The 23741-nt window shown below is 38.5% G+C and overlaps 2 protein-coding genes across 7 annotated transcripts in view; both read right to left on the bottom strand.

Moving 5' to 3' along the window:
• Positions 1 to 1514: 1514 nt before the first annotated feature.
• On the bottom strand, positions 1515 to 9905 carry rap2c (RAP2C, member of RAS oncogene family). Its single transcript, XM_085431848.1, has 3 exons — positions 8953 to 9905; positions 8026 to 8311; positions 1515 to 2833 (listed from the first exon to the last, which is right to left on the bottom strand). Exons 1-2 carry the CDS (start codon positions 9223 to 9225, stop codon positions 8033 to 8035), a joined length of 552 nt encoding a protein of 183 aa, XP_085287974.1. The 5' UTR covers positions 9226 to 9905; the 3' UTR covers positions 1515 to 2833; positions 8026 to 8032.
• A 2059-nt stretch (positions 9906 to 11964) lies between these two features.
• Positions 11965 to 23741, bottom strand: part of mbnl3 (muscleblind-like splicing regulator 3) — a 36208-nt gene continuing 24431 nt past the window's right edge. For 2 of the 6 annotated variants that reach the window (XM_085431790.1, XM_085431800.1), the window contains exon 8: positions 11965 to 18612. In XM_085431790.1, the coding sequence (XP_085287916.1) occupies positions 18470 to 18612 (143 nt within the window). In that variant the 3' untranslated portion in view covers positions 11965 to 18469. Of the gene's footprint in view, positions 19833 to 21007; positions 21103 to 23741 lie in introns of all 6 variants that reach the window. The other 4 variants (XM_085431817.1, XM_085431835.1, XM_085431827.1 and 1 more) reach the window with 4 other exon arrangements.

Genomic DNA, 23741 nt, shown 5'->3' with positions numbered 1-23741 from the left:
AAGAAAAAAAAAAAACTCTGCAAATGGTGCGCACGCGCACACACAGATAACAAACTGCCAGGCTGGTGCACGAAAAAACAAACACATTAACAAGGAAATGGAAAGTGTGGCCTATTACTGGCAGTGTTTATTTTTAGACGATTAAAAGTTGGAACTCTTCTTGCTCATTTACCAGAAACATCACAAAAGTTGTTGTGTGGGCCTTATTGGTGCACATGTCAGGTATGGTGTTAAAACCTGCATGCACTCATTTATGTATCAAGGTGCAGTAAAGAGGACCCAAGGCCCATTTTTTTCACGTTGACTGCAAACCCCAGATATTGCTGGGAAACCTCGGTAGAGCTGATTTCAGGTACCGTGCACCTTTCACATAGTATGAACTGTCCTCACAGCAGAACTGAGGAGATCTTAAGCTCTTAGTTCTCTTTTAGGGAAACATAAAGCATCCTTAATATTTCTTGTTACTTTCATAAGTCGAGAAAATTAAACTCCATCTTTCTGTGTATATAAGCAGTCATGTGAAAAAATAAAGGTGTCTCTGTGCAGTGCTTGCTTTCCATTTCAGCCATTCTAATGTAGATTTGCTAGTGTGATTGGGATCACTGACCTATTGCATGACTCAACTTCGGCCAAGCTTTATCTGTCAGATGTCCTCACATTTGAGCATACTTTTATGTAGAGTTCATTTCATTTTCATTTATTTATTTCAGACTTTTAGTCACTGAGTCATTGAGCTGACTCAGTGACTAAAAGATGCCCAGGGCCTGTGGCTGGAAAATAAGTCCAGATCATCACCCCTCCACCACCATGCTTGACAGCTGGAATGAGGAAGAGAAACTGTAGTTCCTCTACTGGCCACTTGAGGGCGACTCCAAAAGAGACTCCCATGTTAATATGCCTAATTTTACAGCCTGGCCTCTGTGGATAATTCTCCCATTCATCACAGCTGCATGTCCTGACATAGGCAGTTGGATCAGATTGGGGTCTGCTAGGCTTCAGCTACTATTTTGAGCCATTAAACTGGACCTCTTTACTGTTTGTGTGCTGTTGGTGCCTTTTGGATCATTTCTGGTTTATCTGACTAACATTACAGCTTCCTGGGAGGTACAGATCACGCAAGAAATTATTCTCCAGTTTTGATGAGTGAAATTAGCACTAATTAAATAATAAATACCCAGTTAATGGTAACCTCTGGCTCAAAATTATGCAGTGGTTCACGCACGCTATGTCCATATTTTATACTAAATTTGCATGACACATCTGACAAAGCACCAAATCACGTCTTACAAGGTGATCAAATACTTACATCACTAACTAAAATGTACATTTTTTGTAAATCTCCTAATAGTTTTGTTGAGAATTTAATTAAATTATTAAAATAAACCCACCAATTACATTATGGACTGCTGGTGAATTTAATAATTCAGCAATGACTTGTTTACCCTAGTGTATAAATGATCAAATCAGGGTTATTTAGTCAAGTAAAAGACAAAATTTGTGTCACATCACAAAAGCAGATTCCAGCATGTTTATTACCAAATGATGACAATTGTTATCTTCCAGGGGGAAAAAAAAACAAACAAACAAAAGAAATATGAGGCCAAACGGGGTGCAACAGATATCTTAAGGCTCTGTTAAATTCTTAGCTTCAAAACAAAGATACAACATAGCATGTATCCCAAAAATGCACAGAAAGCAAATAACTAGTATAAGTTTAAAACTGGCTAGCCCGTGTCATTAGCTCTTAATAAATAGGTTACTATAAGAAAAAGAAGAATACAAAGTGAAATCTGATTAACTGTGTCAGAACTTCTTATTAATCCACATTTCAGAGGAAGTTATTTTTTTCTAAATGATAAGGAATCGGCGTCTCTGAATATTTAAAGTGACACGCGTCATGGAGTCAAACACAAATATGCACGCTGAACTTCCTGCAGTCGTTCCCCCCTCCCTCCAATAGAATAAAATAACAAAATAAAAAACTGCCCTCAAGAAAGCTGAAAATGGAAGACCGGCGTCCACGCAAGTCACACCTTGTAGAGACTGAAAACAGCAAAATGGCTCATCCACATCACTTCAAGTTGAATTAGCGGTAAAAAACATTTTCACTTTTGAGCGTGCGTGCTTTCAGATGAGTTTCACTGCCTCACACTACTGAAAAATTAAAAATAAGCATCACTGGTTTAATACAGTTATTCACCCTGCTGAGCTAAAAAAACAAAAACAAAAAACCTCACGTTACTTTAATTTGTGTCAGTTTTACGGAATAAGATTTTCAAAATAAGATCAGCACAGTACACCAGGATGGGAAACTGGCTGAAGTAAGCATGCTTAAAAGTGAAAATGCTCCAATAATATGAAATAATTTTTTCAAATTCCAAACTTGAGACATAATACAAGGAATATTAAAGTATATAGTAATGATTTAAGCAGCTTTAAAAAGATGCTGCAACCTCACAACACTCCTGCTTTCAGGGATATTTCAGAAAAAAAAAAAAAAACCCCACACACACATAAAAAACAAAACAAACCAAAAAAGCCCGAAAAGACGAATTCACAGGTGGCCGTTCGTAAAAGTCAGTCAGTACAACTTGATCCCGGGTCATCGCGAAGGCCGTTGAGGTTGCAGCAGAAACATCTTCTAACAGTTATGATATCAAAAATAGGACCGACGTCTTTCCTGTCAGATGCTCTGAGACAGGAAGTCAGAAACCACCTCAAGCAGAAACTTTGCCAGCTGCGGTAAGTTTTTAATCAGCAGGGTTGAAGTCAGGTTGTGCCCGCGTTAACGGATCATCAAAAAGCTTGAGGTGGATCCAGACAAATGATGAGTCTGTGAAACAGAAACACAGGAGGCCATTAGCTCAGGGTTTGTGAAGTTAAACGCAATGATTTTTAAGATCAAAGCATGTCAAAGTTATTATTTTCAAATACAAGTCAGAGTCATGTTTGGATTATTTAACAGTTTTTTATGCTTTTCTCTGCCATATGTAACGGTAAACTAAAGCTTCCCTGGTTTCTGGACTGCTGCTCAGACAAAATGTACAAATAAAAGTCATTGACGGCAAACGTCTCCTTACTAACAATCCTTATGATGCTTTAAATCCACTAAGGATATGGCATAAAGTATTCCATGTCCGAGGTGCATAAAGAAAATGGTTTTCTCTCAAACTTAAAAACTCTGTGCACAATAAAAAACACAAAAACAAGAAAACAAAAAACTGTTTGGATTACTGTCCAGTGAATTTCTTCCAGTGTACTGCAGCCTGCTGGACCCAAAATGGCTGCCCTCATACTGGATTATTTTTGTTTAAACATAATAAAATTTGCTCATGTAGCTTATTAACCTACTTTCTTAAACTAATTTGAATCCTGGAGTGCAACAGTATTGACTGTTCTTAGGTATATTTCTTCTTTATTTGTAATACACGCAGGGTTACATCCTCCTGCAGGTCAATGCCCAAACAGAACGATGTTTAAGGAACGCTACGGTTTGTGTGATAAAATCAAGTTGTGGATAAAAACTGATACTCACATGGCGGTATTTTGAGTTGCGTTTACTGTGTACACGGTAATGCTCGATGTTTTATTTTTAAATTACTGAGTTTTGCGGTTTAAGGAAAGAAAATTCGTAAAGCTTGCAACTGATGCTTAAAGGTTACAGTGAAGTTACAGTACTGAGAAAAAGTATTTGCCCCTGCTCTCTCTTTTGTTTCTTTTTTCCACATTTACAGGTTTCAGATCATCAAACAAATGTTAATATTGGAAAAAGATAACCCAAGTAAAATACAAATAGCAGCTTTTAATGATTTCATATATTATGGAAAACTAACCCAAACTACCTGACCCCATGTGAAAACGTAATTGTCCTCTAATTATAAGAGCTAGTCACAGCAAGAACTGCAATCAAGTGTTTGCCATAACTGGCATTGAGTCTTTCATATCCCTTTGGAGGAATTCTGGCCCACTCTTCTTTACAGAACTATTTTAATTCACTAATACTTTTTGAGGGCTTCAAGTATAAATAGTCTAAGGTCATACCAAAGCATCTCAATTTGATTTAAGCCCATTCAGAGGTGGACTTATCTCATTGTGCTGCTGCATAACCAGGGATGGGAATTGATAAGAATTTAGTGATTCAGATTCCATTATCCATATCTAGAGCTGGGCGATATGAGATTTTTTCATATCACGATATGTTTTTTTCATTTCAGGCGATAACGATATCTATCACGATATAAGCCAAATAACTATATTTGTAAGATTTAAATGTGCTGTTGCTCACAAGTAAAATGTGAAATAATCAGCAGCTTGTTTTTATTTAAATATTTATTTCCCATAATAAGTTCAACAGGGTAGATGTACTTAAGGAACATGAGACTTTTTCAGATAAATAAAGGCAAATATTGCAAACTACACAAAAGGCAGCCGCTAAAGCGTTTAAGTTTCAAAACAGAACAAACGAAACAGACTAAATTGTCAATTCCACTTAAAAACAAAATATTAATTCTAAAAATAAATCTTAGTTTGTTTTACAGAAGAACAGACAAAACTGACTAACTTTTGTCAATATCAAATAAACTGAGAACTAAAAGGAAATTCTCAATCTCTCCTTGTTGTATAGCTGAGCTTTTCAAACAGTTTTAACAGTTACTTTAGTCTGACAAAAGCCGAATGACGAATTAGCGCTTCCAGTCAGAGACTGAGGCTACGTCCACACGTACACGGGTATTTTTGAAAACGGAGATTTTCCGTTTTCGTTTTAAAAAAATAATCCCGTCCACACATAAAGGCAGAAATGAAGGAAAACGCTGCTATGAACATGCCAAAGCAGCAGGTGGCGCTAGATTCCTAACCGTGCAGAAATGTTGGCCAATCAGAAGTCTAGAAGCCTCGGTGGGAAAAAGTAAACAAAGCTGGGGCATAGAAGCAGAACCAAGTCGTATGTGTGGACGGACAGTAACTGTGTGTATATATGTAAGCATTTAAACACTGCAGAGAGTAGAATTAACAGAAACAGTATTGTAGAAATTCATTTCACCGAAACAATAACGTGGCGCACAGTGTGACGCATGCACCAGTTTATTGTATTTCCAGACTTGCTTTCGGCACAATTTACAGTGCACGCTACTCTGTTTTTTGTCAGACTTGAAATAGCCGAAATACCTTCACACTACGGAACTTCTATGGCTCTTCCGTTCGACAATCTCTCCGGCATTGGAACCATCATCTGTTTTCTCTTCGGTCACGCTCGGTTGATTTTTCTAGTCGGCACACTCATTTCCTCCGCTGGCTGCTTCCCAAACAAACCCACGTGCGGCTTGGCACTTGTGCTGTACGTAACAAGTCACGCGAGGTGACGCTGCGGCTGTGATTGGTTCGGCTCTGCGCTGCTTAATTTAGATTGGCTGACCTTTTTTTTTTTTTTTTTTTTTTTTTTAAGAGGACGAGAGCGGCGAGGTCTATCGCGATAGCTTAATTTCTCTATCGAGTAAGTTATATCGCGATACATATCGTTATCGTTCTATCGCCCAGCTCTATCCATATCATTTACTGATTGATTCCTTATCGATTCAATTCTTACTGATAGTGCTGTGTGGTTAAATGTTTGTGCATGTTGGAGGCTTTTCCTGTCTTTGATGTGTTGGTGGACATTAAAAACAAATAATGTATTATGGTAAATGGCCTGTATTTATATAGCGCTTTACTAGTCCCTAAGGACCCCAAAGCGCTTTACATATCCAGTCATCCACCCATCCACACACATATATTATACATATATTATGCAGAACACTTTGAGGAAGTAATTTGACACATTACTTTCGCGTTTCTCAGTAAAATGACCTGAAACATACCATCTCATAATTACCATTTAACAACATAAACCTCAGGCTACAGTCCCACGCATCAGCACAAATCCCTATCCTAATGAATGGACAATAAGCTGGGCTTAATTGGCAGGCAAGAAACTGAAATACTGGGAAAAGGTTCTCAATTCCCATCCCAATTTAAAACCCAAATGATTTTGAGCTTCAAAGCATGATCTCATGACAGGATATTCTTCAGGTTTTTTTGTTTCTGTTTTTGTAGCGAGCAGAGTTCATAGTTCCATCAATTACATCAAGTCATCCAAGTCCTGAAGCAGCAAAGCAGCCCCAAAGCATCACATTACCACCACCATGTTTGGCTGTTGATACAATGTTCTTTTTATGAAATGCTGTGTTAGTTCTCCACCTAATGTAACAGAAATATTTTAAGCTCACATTTGTTTTTAGCCACACACAAATCAAGCCTTTGGGTTTGTTTTGTTCATCGGTGGCTTTTGTCTCTTTCTTATTTCTGAATCATGAACTCTGACATCTATTGCAGGAAGTGAGGCCTAAAGTTCTTTAGATGTTCTGAGTGCTTTTGTGACCTCTTGGATGAGTTGTTGATGCACTCTTGGGAGTAATTTTGGTAGGTCACCCACTGCTGGTAATGTGCACTGCAGTTCTCTATATTTATGTGATTCAGTGGAGTTCCAAAGCCTTAGAAATTGCTTTTTAACTCTTTCCATACTAAGAGATGTCAATGTTTCTAATCAGTTTGAGTTTCTTTAACTCACAGCACGACATGTTGCTTTTTGAGTTAATTTAGCCTACTTCACTTTGTTAGACATGTTCTCGTTAAGTGATTTCCTGATTCAACATGTCTGGTAGGGTGTACTAGTGAAACTGAACTTACCCCCTGTGAATTAATCACAGTTAATTCGGGATTTTGGATAGATCTTTTCCCATAATAAAAAACTCCATTTTGTTTTTACTTGGGTTATCTAATATTTTGTTTGATCTGGCAATTTCTTAACTTTGCTGCAGAATGACAACAGCAGGCACTCTTTCTACAGTAGTAACAATATCTGCAGCATTCTCAAGAGAGGCGCATCATTTATTTTACTACATTTATTTATGCCCCAAAACGCATTTATGATACTGTTGTGCATTTAGCTAGCAGTATATAATATATTAAAAAAAATCCCAGTGAGCCAACAGATCAGACATTTTAAATTATAAATACGTAATAAATTAAAATGTCTGATCTGTTGGCTCACTGGGATTTTTTTTTTAAAACACTGAGCTGGGGATCCACTGATCTAATAACTGGATCAGATATCGTTCCAGTCTTAACTCAAAAATTTGGAATGCACATCTGTGCCTGCTGTCTACAGAAGCATCTATTAAACTCAGCTGTATGTTTTGTTCTGTGTTTACTTCTAGCGTGAAAATGTGAAGTACTTCAAAAAACGTAATCTACCGTGTTGATGGACTCAAAGAAAATCCAAAGGGTTTAAGGATTACTTATTATTGATTATCTGACACATTTTGGATCCTGAACTTCACAGATGTCATCATTAGTTAAAAACAACTTAAAAGTCCAAATTAAAGGTACTGATGGAGAATCAACCTCATATATCACCATAAGATGACAATGAATTAACAGAGTAATGATTAAAGGTTTAGCACTCAGAATTTTTAAAGCAGCCATCTTTATTTTCTTGTTTTAATTTGAGACTAAATGACAGGCGAGAATCCTACAGCTGCATAAGATTTAAAAGGCTGGTGGGTTTTAAACCGCGGTTGCATCTCTCACAGAATCTAAACTGAACTTCCTGTTTTGGAACATAAATTATTTTTCAGGATGTCACATTTTCCTCTTTCTGCGACTCGCCTCATAGGACCATCTGCTTCATTGCCCCCTGCTCTTCCTCCCGGCCCTGAGCATTCAGACAGTTGCATTCTTCATGCTGCATACTTTCTGCGATCTTATGATAACAAGATAAACCAAACAGTTTGCCCAGAGCAGCACCACCCACTCTTCTTTCTCACTTCCAGCCGAATCTCTCTCTCCCTCACACTGCACTCAAAACACCACACAGTCTTGTGAACCGTCTCTACAGGGACATTTTATCACATTTCGTAAAAATAGTAAGGGGCCAACTGTGCTGTGTGTCCAGAGCATGGGTACAGCCCTGCTAGATGATGTCCCTACCTTTTCCTCACTGTACCACGCAGGCTGTGCAGCACTGTTCCTGCTTCTCTGGCAGCGAGGAGTAATTCATCTGCCGGACAATCTCTGCAAACAGCTCATCCACCATCGTCTTGCTCTTGGCAGAGGTTTCGATAAAAGGGCAGCCCCACTCTTGAGCCAAAGCCCGTCCATCTGATCCGGCCACCTCACGCTCAGACTCCAGGTCGACTTTGTTACCAACCAGAATCAGCGGCACCTTCTCAAAGCGCTTCACTCGCACTATTTGGTCTCGCATTGGTCTGATGTCCTTAAAAATTGAGAAAAATAAGAAGTGTGAGATATTGAAATTTAAACAAAACAAAAAATTAATCATCAAGCAGATGCGAACTTTGGTTATTTCTCAATAGGCACAATTTCTTCATGATGCAAACATTTAATTACGATTTTTCTGGCTCAAAACTGGTCACATTGTTGAGGTAAAGCTTTGTTTTACCCAGCAGACATTCGTGAATTTTCATGAAAGTTTTGGAAATATGCAAATATATATTTTACGGTTGCTAAACATTTCCTTTTGGGAAGGCCAAAACTTCTTTTCACATCTAGTTAAAGCACTTTTATTTATTGGTACTTCAAAAGTAATTATCCATTAAATACCGAGGGCTAATATTGAAGGCTCTAAAATATCAGGACGTGGGATGACTATTTTCTTTAGTAGACCTGGTTCATAGTTATCTAAGCTTTCTTATGCACTGTTTGTTTTCTGTGTGGTGCCATCCTTCAACAAATGAGTGCTATATGGAGATATTGGGGGTCCAAATGAGCCCTAGCCTTCCCATTTTAATCTCGATAATGTGGCTTGTAGCATTCCCTGCATGAGAAGTATGAATCACAGCCTGATTAACCACATACGGTTGCAGATTTCAGGTGTGTGTGGTGCATCTGGGGTACCTGGAAAGACTGCTGGTTGACCAGGCTGTAGACCAGGATGAAGCCCTGTCCGTTCTTGATGTACAGGTCTCTCATGGACGCGAACTGCTCCGTCCCCGCCGTGTCCAGGATCTCCAGCACGGAGGGCGACGAGTCCACCTCGATCTCCTTCCGGTAGAAGTCCTCGATGGTCGGGTCATATTTCTCGATAAAAGTGCCGGTGACAAACTGCACGGTGAGCGCGGATTTCCCGACGCCGCCGCTGCCCAGCACGACAACTTTGTATTCTTTCATTGGGGCGGTCAAGGCGGGCTAACTCAGCAGCTAACGACTGCTATACTCGCTCCACAAACATTTATCAGGCCTTTACGAGAGCTAACGAGAGAAGCCACAAAAGTTAGACGATATACAATAACCCCCCTCATTCACATAAACAGTTCAACCGCTCATACTTGGGTTTTTCTACGTTTTCCAGCTAGTGAGACAGTAAAAGTTGATGTCCGGCAACTCCGGCGTTAGCTAGCGTTAAAGCTAGCTCGCGCCTGGCTGAATTCCCGCTGTGCCATCCTCGCGCTTTCAGTCGTTAGATCGATGTGATTCACCACAAGCGCCGGCGTTGGTCAGTGAACTTGTTGTCTACTGACGGCAGGTCACGGTGGTACACATTAGACCCTCACCCCAAACCGCATGACAGTCCCCACAGCAGCCCGCCGGTATCGCCGCAGCGTTGACTGCGTCCTTCCCTTAGTCCGGGCCTGGTTCTGGTTCCGGCCCAGCCCGGCGCCCTAGCAACCGGGCCCGTTATCGACGCAGACTCAGTGTTATAATCCCACCGTCCATTGGCTACAGTTTATTACTGATCCGGTATATATGTGACTGTGTACAGGGTGGGTTCTGCTTCAGAAAGAAAGGCTTTTTTTTCAACCATCTGATTTCCTGGAGCTAACAACCTGTTTCCGCTAACGAGAATCAGACTTCCGCTGCGACGGTTTTCATAATAAAAGCACACAAAACGTTACAGAAAATTACGATTTTTCGTTTCTAACATCCATCCAGGTTTTCCACTTAGCCAATTCTGGGTCGCGGGGACTTGATCATGTTCTTTCCTTGATATTTATTTATTTATTTAAATACAGTACTGTGCAAATGCCTTGAGACACCCCTTATTCCTTTAAATTAGTTTTTTTAAATGCGCCCTCTCCAGGCTTTTTGAAGAAAATCTTTTTTCCTTTTCACTCATTTTCAGTCCAGTCCTTGTACCTGACCATTTTCAGATGACAATTTAAAAAAAATGTTTTACACTGACGTTTGAGTCATTCAAACAAGTGATGAGCTAGTTTTATGTCCACACACAATAGACAGTTTGTTACATTTCAGTTTTATTACAGTTTAGTTGAATACACAATAATAATAATAATGATAATTGCTAACCTACATATTTAGCGATTTATCATGCAGACCTATCTTATTCACACAAGTTATCTAAATGAGCAGATTGTTGTCACATGAAGTGGTTTCATTTATTTTCCCGCAGTTACACACTATCCTCCAGGGGATTAGCTTCACTGATGCATAAGTGTGGGTTAGTTCACAATGTGAAAAACACCAAGACTGGACGTTGTGAGCAAAGACTGGTTTAATGTGCAATCACAATGTTGCCGTTATATGAAGGAAGAATTTGTTTAAAGAAACAGCCACAAAATGAATCAGCTACAGGTCCATCTTGACCATTTCTCCGTGTTACTGAGGATGTCACACTCAGAGGTTGCAGTCTTACATCAGCAGCATAAGGAAGCTGGTCAACCTCACTTCCTCTGAGAGCAGTTTCGATTCCTGTTTTTATATTTATATTTGGGTGAAGTTCTCTGAATAGCTTTACTATAGTGCTTTTAACTGCAATAGATTAAGTTAGTGGTCTGCTAATTCAGATTAATTCTGCATACTGAAGACAGTGACTCTCTACAGTGCAGTTAATTTCAAAACTGCATCATTCATCACACTTTGCACTCTGTTATCTAAGAAACTTTAATTTCATCTGGTTTTTGCCATACTGTCTTTAGTAAGCCATTTTGCATTTTTTATTGTAATGCATAGTCATATTACCTCATTATATTTGAGTTAATTTATTTTTTAGATAATTAAGATAATTGTTTGATCCTGTTTTATTTAATTTTATTGAGCTATAGACTATTTTATTCATTTAAACTATATGTTGTTGGGCAGATCATTAGGTATGCCTTTAAACTCCTCAATCAACACAAATATTTAATCAGCCAATAACATGGCAGCAACTCAGTGTATTGACATGTTGAGTTCAAATTGAGCATCAAAATAGGGAAGAATTGTGATTTAAGGAACTTTGAAAATGGCATGAATGGGATGGTCTGAGTATTTCAGAAACTGTGGATCTAGTGGGATTTTCCCACAAAATCACCGGGTTTACAGAGCATGGTTTTCTGAGGGAAAATGCCTTGTTGATACCTGAGGTCAGAGGAGAATGGTGAGACTATGTCAAGCTGATAAGGGTCAACAGTAATTCGTTACAACCAAGGAGGAAGAGCATCTGTGAACCCAGATGAGCTGCAGCAGCAGAAGTCCACATCAGGTGCCAGTATTGTCAGCTAAGAACAGGAAACTGAGGCCACGATTTGAGGCTACAAGATTTCTGAGGAATGTTTCCAGTTCCCAGTACTGGCAAGGTGTACCTAACAAATTGTCCAGTGTGTCTATACCCTATGCTTGAATAAATTTAACCCCATAATATTTTCATCTTGATCCCAATGACCTGATTTCTCTTTTGTGAAAGGTTAAAAGGTCTTTCCTGGGTGCCAAAACACTTTATATACAGATGCATGTGTGTTATTGTAGTCTTAGTTATTAACAGTTGTTGCATAAAGGGGTCCTTTAAGGCCATATATGCACATTTAGGGGCATTACCAGATGTTCAGGGTGTACGTTGTGGTTTGTATACTTCTTTTGCTGTATTTGTATGTCTGCAATGAAAGAGACAAAAAGAAAAAACACACAAGAGGATCACAATGAAGTGTTTTATTTAAGGTCAAACAGAAATTGCAGAACTCATCATAGGCACAGTAACTTACTCATAATTAGCTATACACTGCAAAATATATTGGCATGTAGCACAGCAGCACATACAAGCACCACAAGCAGAAAACAGAGTGAAACAAAGAAACAGCAGTCACGTTCAAGTCTGCCCAAGAGTGTCAGAGTTTTTTATGGCTTAGTCCTGAACAGTCTTTGGCCCTCATCATCTTCCACGGGGGTGTCGTTCAGTCGGCGATTGTACCCAATTTAAAAAATAAGTTGTGGACTCAACAGAGGATGTAATTAAATTGATATGATTGGCACACGCTCAGTTCACGTGGCGGTTTTAGTCATTGAGATGTAGAACCTAAAAGTCCAGTTTGCACATTAAAGGCACAATCACAACTAAAATGAATCGTAACAATACAGTGATTTAAAACCCACAGCATGTACTTAAACTGGGACAGCAATGATGAGGGGAGCTGGTGAGTCAGTAGAGACGCTTTGGTGAGTTGTGGGTACACGTCGTTCAGAGACCCGTCCCTGCTCACAAACTCTTTGAAGTCAATATTCAACAGTCAGAGGGCTGTGAACCGATTCTCCAGGATGACTCAGTCAGTTCAACACTAGGAGAAGTGCCATGGCAACAAAATCGCTGGCTTTGGGGGCAAATAAAGAGGATCACATGTTCAAATCAGCAGAACCAGAGTCATGTGAGGATGCTGCTGCTGCTGGGAGAGGAAAATATTGGAAAAGCCGTTTGTTTGCAATTTAGTCTAAAATCCTGAGGAGAATTCAGATTTATTGTTGTTTTGGTTAATGACAAGAAACAGGAGAGTTTAAAAAAATTACAAAATGACAGAGATGAAGGAGAATTTAAATCTCTGTTCCTCTGTGGTCAGATTTAATATCGGCTCCTATTTTGTTTTTTTCCAGCCTGCAGATGGAGCTACTCTGTGCTTTATTTCGGTGCTTTACTGGAGAGAGGAATGTGTCTGCATGTCATCTGCTCAGATTAGGTTCTTACATATGATCCACCTCTCCTGTTTGATGTCAGGGTCGCATATTATTAAACCACAGAGGATCAATCAACTGAAGTGAACTGAAAAAAAAATAGCTTTATAAAGCAAATCATTTGTAGTTTACAGCTAGGCAGTGCCATGCTTAGCAAAGAACAGGGCTCTAGCAACAAACAAAAGGGCAGATGTAAGAAAACAATAGACATATCGTTAACAATATATTGATTAGATTTTTTTTAATTGACTCTTTTATCTGTATTTATTCAAAATAAATTTTGAGTATTCTGACATAGTTATGTACATAAGTGCAAACAAGGTGAACATCACACATTCGTATACACCTCAGTGAGGATCGACATCACCCAGCACAGCTGGGCAGTAAGAGACCTCGAGACCACCTTCTTGGCCAAAACCTGAGCCAGATCTCTCGGTCTGTAGGAGGCAAACGGCAAAAACCGCTCGCCTCCACAGAAAAAAAGATCTTCCAGTTAGTCCAAGGGTCTCTTTACCTCCCTGACAGATGTTTGCTCTAAAAGCCAGAGTTCATTCCTATTTCTCAAAAACACCATGTACAAGAAGAAAAAACCTAAATATAAAATGAACGTCAAATAAACAAAACAAAATAAATGGCTGACCTCCCCTAAGGACCTTTGGATATTACAAGGATTAAAGTTTTTTCAATCACGTTGCAACAAGACAAACTAATAATTAGACATTCCCTTTTCGGATAGGTTAGTGCTGTATGTCATCTCAATTATTGTGGAAAAAAAATCACTATTAGGATAATAAAAAGGTAGCCATGTTGTCATTTTGTTGCCATAGCAACAGCAACTATTACCATTAACAATGACTCCATCATTGTGTACAAACGATTTTCATATCATAATGTTTTTCATATTGGTCTACACAAACTATTAACTACATATAAATGATTTTTTTGTTGTCATTATTGTTATTATTATTTTCATGCCGCGTTTTTTTTTTTTTTCAGAAAAAAAAATCTTACATTTATTACATTTTCATACACAGCTGTGACATATGATCGAGGATTAAGGCCCTTTGTTTGTATTCTCAGGACTGAGTTAACTGTGTCCACATGCTGAAGGATCTGATCACAGGACAGCGAAGATCAGAGCTCTGCACACGTTGAACAGTTATGATTCAGGACCGTGTGGGGAAAAAAAATTACAACCAGGCCCAAAGGTAATCAAGTACAAGAGAATGAATGAGGGAACAAAATTAAGAGGTAAAAACATTGTTTGTATTTTTTTTTTCTCATGGTGCTCCGCAATCCTCAAATTAATACACTCTTGAGCCTTAATAGATACATTTAAATGTATTTAAAAACCTCAAATGCCCTCGAGAGGCACAGTTTATTAATCAAGTATTCTGTTTTTCCAGCTGGACAGTGAAGGCATACTGATGATAGGGGTAGGGTCACTTAAGGAGGGGATTGGCTGGACGAAGCTAGTCTTTAGAAAAAGGGACCTGTCTGGACATTCTGATCATCAGGTTCATAGAGACAGCTATGAGCCTACATACTGTTTGATCCACCATGCAGATAAAAAGTCAGCTATACTTTAAAAAATACTTTATTCAACTATTTTGGGAGATACACTTATTCACAAGATTTTATATCACTCTTATGTCTGTATAGTAAATATGAAGCTTAAATCAGCTGTATGGGGCACTAGCCTGTTTCCATACAAAGTGGAGCTACACAGATAAATTAACAGGTATTAGGTTATTACAAATAAGGTGTCCTCTAAAAGTATGTAAACTGAAATAGATATTTTAAACCTCAGTTTTAGCATTTTAGGATGAAAGCATTGCATGAGATAAAATACAGACTGGCTTTAGCTTTTATTATGTGCTATTTAATACACAAACAGCACAGAAATAGATAGTTATGCATCTTGATATTTGTAGACCAGTTCAGTAGCGTTTACTTTAGGCTACCTTTTCGCTGTTCAGTCAACATGCTTTCATATGGCTTCTGATGTAGAGGATCTGTGGATTTGTTCTCTGCTCGGTCTGTTTGACCTCAGCACAGCCTCTGATACTGTCGACCATGATACTTTCCTTAGTAGACCTATGGTTTCCATTTGACTAACCTTCTTCTTATTTATCTGCAAGGCTCAGATAAATGCGAGGCTCAATCCTGAGCCAGCTGGCATCATTCAGGGTTTTTCAGAAGTTTCTTATCGTTTCTATGCAGATGACATTTACTTATACGTCTATCATTTTCTATTATATTTTATTGTGATTTTTCACAGTTTTTATTTATTTTACACTATTTTTTGCCAAGCACTTTATAACTTCATTTCTGTGACAAGTGCTTTTATAAATAAACTTTACTTATATACTATATAAGAGCTAAAGCCACCTACTGTTTTGTCTCATTTTTGTGCTTTAATAGCAACTTCAGATGCACAAATTATCCAATAATATCTGTTAACGCACTTATAGAGGGCACTCTATTCTTGTTTAAGTTGGCTTAAGTTATTACAAACATTACACAGTTTGTCCAAAAGCTAACTTTTAGTTATCTAAAAGGTGTAAACACCTTCCATGCAAGACTGCACATTTAATCTTTAAAATGGATATAAAGAGGGCACTCTGTAGTTTTATAGATGTTTTCCTCCTGTAATTATTTCTTCATGGACAGTTTACAATCCATCTGGGTTATATTGCTGGTTGCCTGGCAACCTCACTGTTCACAAGCAGTCACGATGTGTAATGCGGTTGTTTTTGCACAACTGTTTATTAAGGTGTGCTGGCCTTTTCTCTGTGTTAACTAGCAGCTCTTTCCAGCTTAGTATTAGCACAGAAACATAAGAGCAGCTCAGATCTTCTGTCTTTAAAAAAAAGTAAGCAGATATGTGTACTTTTTCTTAAACTGCCACAAATACGCCATTTGGGGCATTTAGGTGGTCAGGAGGGAAAAGCTTTTACACGCCCAAAATGAGGGTTAATCCCAGGATTATACCTGGTGCTGAACTTGCAGCTCTGGCTGGGTGGGTTTTCTGCACAGTTATGTCTCCACAAAGCCTTTCTACACCAAAAGTTAACAGAATCAGGGCTGCAGTACTGGGACAAGGGAAATACATGTGAGAAAAAAGGTAGCATGCTGACTTTCTGCCTAATGAGAATATGCTTTGTTTATAGTGCTTTGGATACTACAGAGGGTAGGGGTAGAAAAACTGACTAGCAATAAATGGTACTGAAATGTACCTGAATTGTGTACATTTGTACTTCAAAGAGTACAGCAGTCTGCTCTACCTTTTCTGACAGTGAAAGATATTTCTAAAAGTAGTCACACCACCCATTAACATTAAATATAAATCTATATAACAATACACATACTTTAATATGTCTTAACACAGTTTCATCATGGTACCTACAGTATGTGACCTCTGAAATAGTCTATATAGAGTGAACCATTACATTTCAGCATGCCTGTCTTTTAGAAGGGCATGTGTAAAGTTTTTGCATTAGATACATTCACGACACATTAACATTATTTAAAATGAATAATGTTCAATGGGAGATGTGTAATATCTGCAGCATTTACATCTAACCAAATATGTGATCCATCGTCTTTTCTGACACACGTATGTATGCACACAACTCTCTGATTTATTTCCTTACATTGACAGTAAGACAGCACAGCTGTCTCAGAGAAGAAACTGATACAAATGTGATTTCATATTATAATAATGTACCAAATAACACATCTGTCTTTGAGCACTGGTCTGGTCTTACAGTGTACTGACAGTTTTGTTTGAGGAGACTTGAAAGAGGCACATTTGAATTTGGATATAAGTGATTTCAGCCCAGTTTCCAAAGCTGTTAAGTTCATTTTTTTGTATACACCTACAAAGCAATTCCTTACACACTTGAAAGTCCCCCCCAATTTTTTTTTCACCATCAGACATCAAGCATGAGAATTGTTCATCCTTTTCTACAACTTGATTCTGGTTATAAGAATATTTAGAGTCTCGTCATTTTTGACAAACAAGACAGCAGTAGAAAGACACGACATTTTAAAGTCAGACAGGACATTTTCAAGTTCGAAGCTTTCTCCCTGCAGAACCATAAAACATAAAAATCTTGTGCCACTTATTTAGTCCAAAAGCCACATTAAACAAACAGCCTTTTGAAATACATCTCTGCATTAGAGAGGGAAACATTTATTTGGAGGATTTATCCAGATATTGCATTAAACGGGCAGTTCCTTGCATATACCGCAGACTTTAGGCACAACAAAAGGAAACCGATCTCGCTTCCATCTTGTGCAATAACTGACATCAGGTGTAAAAGTTTAAGTGGCATTTACAGGCGAGCTGAACACACACAGAATCGGTTTCAAAGAGTGTTCAGGTTTCAAATCACAGAGGAAACAGGATGAACCTTTCCTTTTTTAGTCGTTACACAGTTACCCATCACAAAAGAAACACAATCACTGATCGGAAATCACGATTCAAGAAACTTCACAGCTCAGGTTTATCAGTTTTGATGATTGGAGCTGTCTGGTCTATTACTGGAGAGTACTATACAGAGAGGGGCCCTTACATAGAGAACATAACCTCAGCTGCTTTAAGGCAGTTTATTTAACACATCCTAAAGATATCCCTCATCCCATCTTCTTTATAAGAAGTAATTACATACTAAGTTACTTTCACCCAGTCTACATTTTTCAATAAAACAGGGGGGGCGAATCATTCATTGCATTTAGGAAACTCTAATATACATTTTAAGAGGCATTTGCTGTAACCAGTAGACTTTATCCCAATAGCAGCTACAGGCTAATACACTCTATTTACGTAACTAATTCTTCTTTGAATTATTTTTGGGACACTAAGTCTCCTCTGCAGCTGAGCAGAAAAAATCAAAGGCACAAACAAATGAACAACAACCCCTTACTGACGTATCACCGGGCAAAATGAGACCATGATGACAGACTGAGCGGTACACGTCGTACAACACAAACGTCACATTTGCACTCATCTTGAAACGTAAACGTGACATGATATGAAACACTCTTTCACTTTGACAGCCCGTCATGGTTGGAGACCGGCAGCTGGTCCGTCTGAATTTTCTACAATGAACTTCTCAGAGTTTCTTACTTTGGAACAGTCAAATGTGTTGGGTGGCCTCATGTGATGGCTCCGACCCATAAAGGGCATTTAGTCTTGAATATATATGTGTGTGTGTGTGTGTGTGTTTATGTGTGTGCACATGTGCTGCACTTTTAAGGTGTGGGCATGTATGGCTGTAAGGACGAGGGAGCTCTATTGCTCGCCCCGATCAAGTCAGTATGCATCAGGGTGGCTGCTTTAAAGCAACGGTAATACGTCCAGGTCTGTATTGCATGAACCATCGCAGCTCTCTTACGTTCACAACATGATATCAGTCGGTGTGCACTGTGGGCGAGGCACATGTTTGCTGCAGTGCTCGGGGTTTATGGGACTTTAACTGGGGTTTCGGGAAAGGCTTACTGAGTTTAGTGCCACAGGAGCTGCCACCAGCAGTTTGGGGACGGGGCAGAAATGGGTTTCCATGGGAATGCACTGGAGCTCCACCGGATCTGAAGTCAGAAGCTCCGAGGGGTCTACTGGAAGAGAGAGAGGGGGGGAAGAGGAGGAGGAGGAGCTGTGAGTTCTTACAGACACAAACATATGCAGGCAAACCTCTGTAGCAGATTATTTTATACTGATATCTGTGCTTAATTATAATGATCTTTTAAAATTATGGGCAAAGCAAATAGTCAAGTTAGCACTGAGGTTGGTTTTATAGATGTTAATGCTGAATGTGTGTTATCACCTCACTTTACACCTTTGCTTGTTTGAATCTTCACGTCAAAAAGAGAGAGGGTTGGGTGTAACATCTCAGGAAGGAAAGTTTACAAAATCTGTGATACCTAGTCGACTAGTTATGCACTCATCCATAGTAGCAGCAGGTTAGTTCAAAATCATGGACTGGTATGATGCTGGTAAACCGAAAGAATGCAAATTTAGTTCATTTCAGGTAAATTCCATTAAAGCTGCATAGTAGAGTCGAGCCACATGTGATTTCATCTTAAATGTGAAACATTTTTTCCTGCTGGTTTTGAAATTAAAAATCCCCATCATGTTTCGTAAAAATCAAAGCAAACGGACTTCTGTTTTAGCTGTAAGTAAACAACAAAAAGCAGCAAACACCACCAGTCAAAGGATTTTAGAGTGCTCTCATTTTTATACATATTAAGGGAAATTACATTGTGTAATATCTCAGTGCACTCTGAGTAAATAATGGTAATGGTTAATCCTTCAGTTTGTGCAAGCTCTTAAATCAAAGTGATGTTTTTATTGCTAAAATATCAAATTTACTGCTTTACAAAAAAACAGAAAGAATTAGTAAAGCACATTATTGTTTTTTGATCGAGATGGTAAATTACAGCTATTTACTAGTTTTGGTGGTTGAATGCTATCTAACGCTTGATTAAGTGTGCTGGCTCAAATTCGGGAATAAAAACGTGAATTCAGTTTGTTGTTTGCCAAATAAATAAAAACATAATTTTTAGTTTTAAGCAAGTTTTTGACAGATTTCTAAAATATTTGTGCTTTTTTTTGGTGTTTTGTCAGGTGGTCTAACAAATTTGTGAAGCACTGTGGCCACTTTCAGTTGTTTCCTTATTCACGAGAGGTCACCACAGCAGGTAGCTTTAATTTGGCAGATTTTCTACTCTGGATCCCCTTCCTGATGCAGCCCCAAAGGGATCTGGATCTCCTCCTGGGATCAAACCGGGACTCCTTCACTTGTTAGGTGGGCTCTGGGCTTTAATTTCAGTGATCACTGGGACATAAAAGAAAACACACATAAAGAATGAAGAGGCAAATTTGATAAAAAAAACTGCTTAAAATTTTGTGCCAAAATTAAGGTTTAACAAGCATTTTTCATCTTTTTGTGTTGTGGATTTTTTTTTGTCACATATCTCTTGTAACGTCTGTGTTGTACCGGTCTTTCCACAGTGGCGCACACATCAATGCACTTGCGGGTTGACCTGTCTGGTTAATCGAAGTTAAACTCTCTGTCCAGTTTGTTTCTTCAGAAATTTCAGGTCTTTGTGCTGCTGTGGGATAAACTGCAGACCCAGATTGCTTCAACTCTGTATTATATTTGATACACAAGTTTTTGTGAGTTTTTGAAATGTCTGCATCGTCAGTGTTGTTTTATTCTCTCTCAAAAACAAAATGTTTTAAGCAATAAAACATACCACATATAGCAAATTGATATTTATTTTCTTTTTTAATTTGTCAGAAGGTTCAATAAACGCTCCAGTTTCAAAAAGAATAAAACATTTCTGGCCATTTTTCACAGTTCAGGATTTTCAGGGCCAACGGTGCATCAGAGGGTGTAGATTGTTCCTGTACAGACCAAGGGTTTCTAGTATTTGAGAAAAGTTGGGACACTTACGGGTGAATTTATTAACTTCCAGAGCTGCAGGAAAGCTGTAGTTCAACCAGTTTTCTTAAACTTAGACTTATTTTTTAATAAATTTACACATTTTTCTTTTCCTTTTTCCTTTGCTGGTGACCTGCTGACCTTCGTACCATTCAAGTTTATTAGAAATGTAAATAATGAGGGTGCCCTAAATCATTTGACTGGTAGGTTGTATCCAAGCAAATTAAGTAACTGTTTGGCTGCAAACATTTATTTTTATATGATATATATTTTTTAACAGAGATGAGAGCTGGCATGCTTTAATGCCAGGCCACATACTGCACACAGTAACGACTGAGACAGACATGATGTGATTCAACACCAAACAAAGACACTCAGATGAAAACAGTTGTCAATTTCAAGATTCCTCTCAAAACGAGTTGTTTTCATTTGCTCGCATCATAAGAAACAGAAACGTGAGGAGAGATGAAATGTGAAGATAACACGTGACACTACGGGCAGACAGTGAAAAGGACTGAGATCCTACAGAGCTAAAATCAAAAGAGGACTGAAATGAAAGAGCAAACCTGATTCGAGGCGGCAGATTCAGCGAAAGGAACATTGGTGACTGGGGTCGAGGCCGACGAAACAGTGGAGGTGGTGGCACCGTGCATCATGGGAACTTTTATTCGGGCGAGTCAGACGAAAGACAGAGGACGAGGATATGGGCGGGGAGGAGGGAAGGGGAGGGGAGGGGAAGGGAGGGGGAACAGGAATGATATGGTTACCATGGCAAAATGTGTAGGATCAAAAGTCATGGCACAAGTCAAGTGATATTGCCAGGATGAATTTGAACAAGTACCAGGACACATGCAAACAAAATCAGAGATAAAAGGAGAAAAAAATACATATTTAAATAGCTGACAGGATACAAAATAAAAAAAAATTAATTGCTCACCAACAAAATGGCAGTTAAACAAACAAAGCAATACACAGTCATACAATCTAATCAGACTGGAGTATCTGATAATTGTATTGAATGGACGGAGCATGTGTATGGAAAGAGCAAATGATCCATAAGAAATACTTTTATTCCTTTCGATTACAATGGAAGAGAAATCCTGAGAATTTAGTGATTTAATGGCAATCATATTTTATCGTTGCTCTGAAGTCCTGAGCTGAAGGTGCTAAAGACTGAAAGTACTGGTCCATTTTTATCCTCATTTGAGTCGCTTTTTATTATTATTATTATTATTACTAACTAAACAAAAGGCACTGGAACAAATCAAAGTTTAGTTGACTACTTGCAAAGACCAACAAGTCTGAAAACAGCACACATCTTGTCTAAGATGTATAATACTATTAAGATTCTCAATTGGTGTGTGTCAGACCAACCAAACTCACATATATGAACATAAGCCTGAAATATGTACACAAAACATGCACTGTGCTATTGTCCATCATCATACACAGCACAGCTGTGGCTCTGCAGCAACATTAGAAAGCATCTCTCACACCCAGAGGCGATAAGGTCATCGTCTCACTGCTCCACAGAAACATATAGTTGATTCATACCTTGAGCTGAAGCTTTTCAGCATAAACAAGAACTGAATTTGTCACATTTAATCTAATATGTTGCTTTTAATTGCACTTTTATCAATGTAACTTTAAAAGGGTTTTTTTTATATTGACTTTGTATTGTCTCCGGCATGATCAGTTACTTGATTGTTGTGTTTTCCTTGACCTGTCACCCTGGACAGGATGTGCACTTCTGTAATCTATGGCAGGATGCAGGACAGTGACAACATCCACTTGTGGATTCATTATACAATAGATCGGCACTGTGACACTCAAACTGGTGTTTTCACCCCAGCTTCTTAATTATAGCTCGACTGAGGACTGTGAGGATGTATACACTGGGATTAATGTCGTCATACATGAAGAGTAGGGACACCAAACACTGTTATTGCTTTTATGTTCTATTTGTACATTTAGCAAGTAGGAAGGATATAATGAAATTATGTTTTTTTGGTTGCATTGTGAGAAATGTAGTAGTCAGAAGTTTTCATACACTCATGATTGTGGTCATTTTGGGCTGGTAGCTTCTCTTTGCTCACTCACTGGATTGCCCAACACAGAGCTACACCTGCTTGTTGATGACTGCTAAAAGCATTTGGTTGAGGTGGAATCTGTTAAGGAATATTTAACCAAAATATCAGCGGGTTTGTTATGTGTATATAACTGAGAGTGTCTGTTTACCTGTGTGGATTAGAGCAAATCCCCAATAAATTCAAACTTGTGCAACAAATTCTTGTTTTTTAAAGCCATTAAAGATCTATGCTGTGCAGGTTGAAATATGACCCTTTTTAATTCATTCCATTTCCCCATGCTTCCCTGAGCTTGGCACTACAACATTTTTAGGACATTTAAGGATTGTTAAAAAGGGCATCAAATCGATCTGATATCCAAACCAAAATCTCGATATCTTTACTGCATGTAAAGAAAAAACCCCCAGCTCATTCTGAGGGGATCGTGTGGAAGGCTCTGATTAATTTTTCATGCAACCATACCCATGTATTGACCCATATATTGCACTAAAGTGAGACTACCTCTTCTGCTTAATTTTTTTTTTTATATTTTCAAGTGAGGTAAGCAAAAGCACAAACAAAGTTTCCCACTGTTATAGAAATGCAGTCTGCTTTAGGCTGGAAACTAAAGTGGACAAAATTCAGCAAAAGAAATCCCCAAAAACAAAACCAGAGAGGGACTCGGACCATCCTGAAAAAGTATTTTACTGCAATTTATAACAGCAAAGACACATGAAAATATTTTGCTTCTTTTTTTCTTTTATGTCAAAATTATTCTCCAAATGTATTAAATTTACGTCCTAATATCAGTATGTAGCACTGGGAAATGTAATAAAGGTGGAACTGAAGTTAGGAAACACACACACGCAGACGTATGCATGACTAAACATCTTCTGCAACTTTTTGTGATTCTAATCTACCAGATTTTTAGTTCAGATGGACTGACCGAGTGAATCGTGTATCTGTGCTTCTCATCACTGTTGGTATCCCTAAACTATCTGAATAGAAACCCTGCATCAGTCTGCTGCTGTTCCACGGTTATGTAATCCTGAACAGCATTGACCTCAGACATAGTCTAATCCTCCATGGTTAAACTACAATATTCTGATATTTCTGACATCAGTTTAGTGAACATTTGTTTCGTGCATTTAAAAGAAAATCTGTAAAACCTTCCTCTAAACCAGCTGGCACTTCACTTCAGCCCTGAAGTGAGCTTCTGGAAGCTCTAAGGAGG

Source organism: Copadichromis virginalis, linkage group LG2 (assembly GCF_057382275.1).
Source record: "Copadichromis virginalis isolate Kocher_CV1m ecotype Utaka linkage group LG2, C_Virginalis_male_GT1.1, whole genome shotgun sequence".
NCBI lineage: Eukaryota > Metazoa > Chordata > Actinopteri > Cichliformes > Cichlidae > Copadichromis > Copadichromis virginalis.
This window is presented reverse-complemented; position numbering and strand designations above follow the sequence as displayed.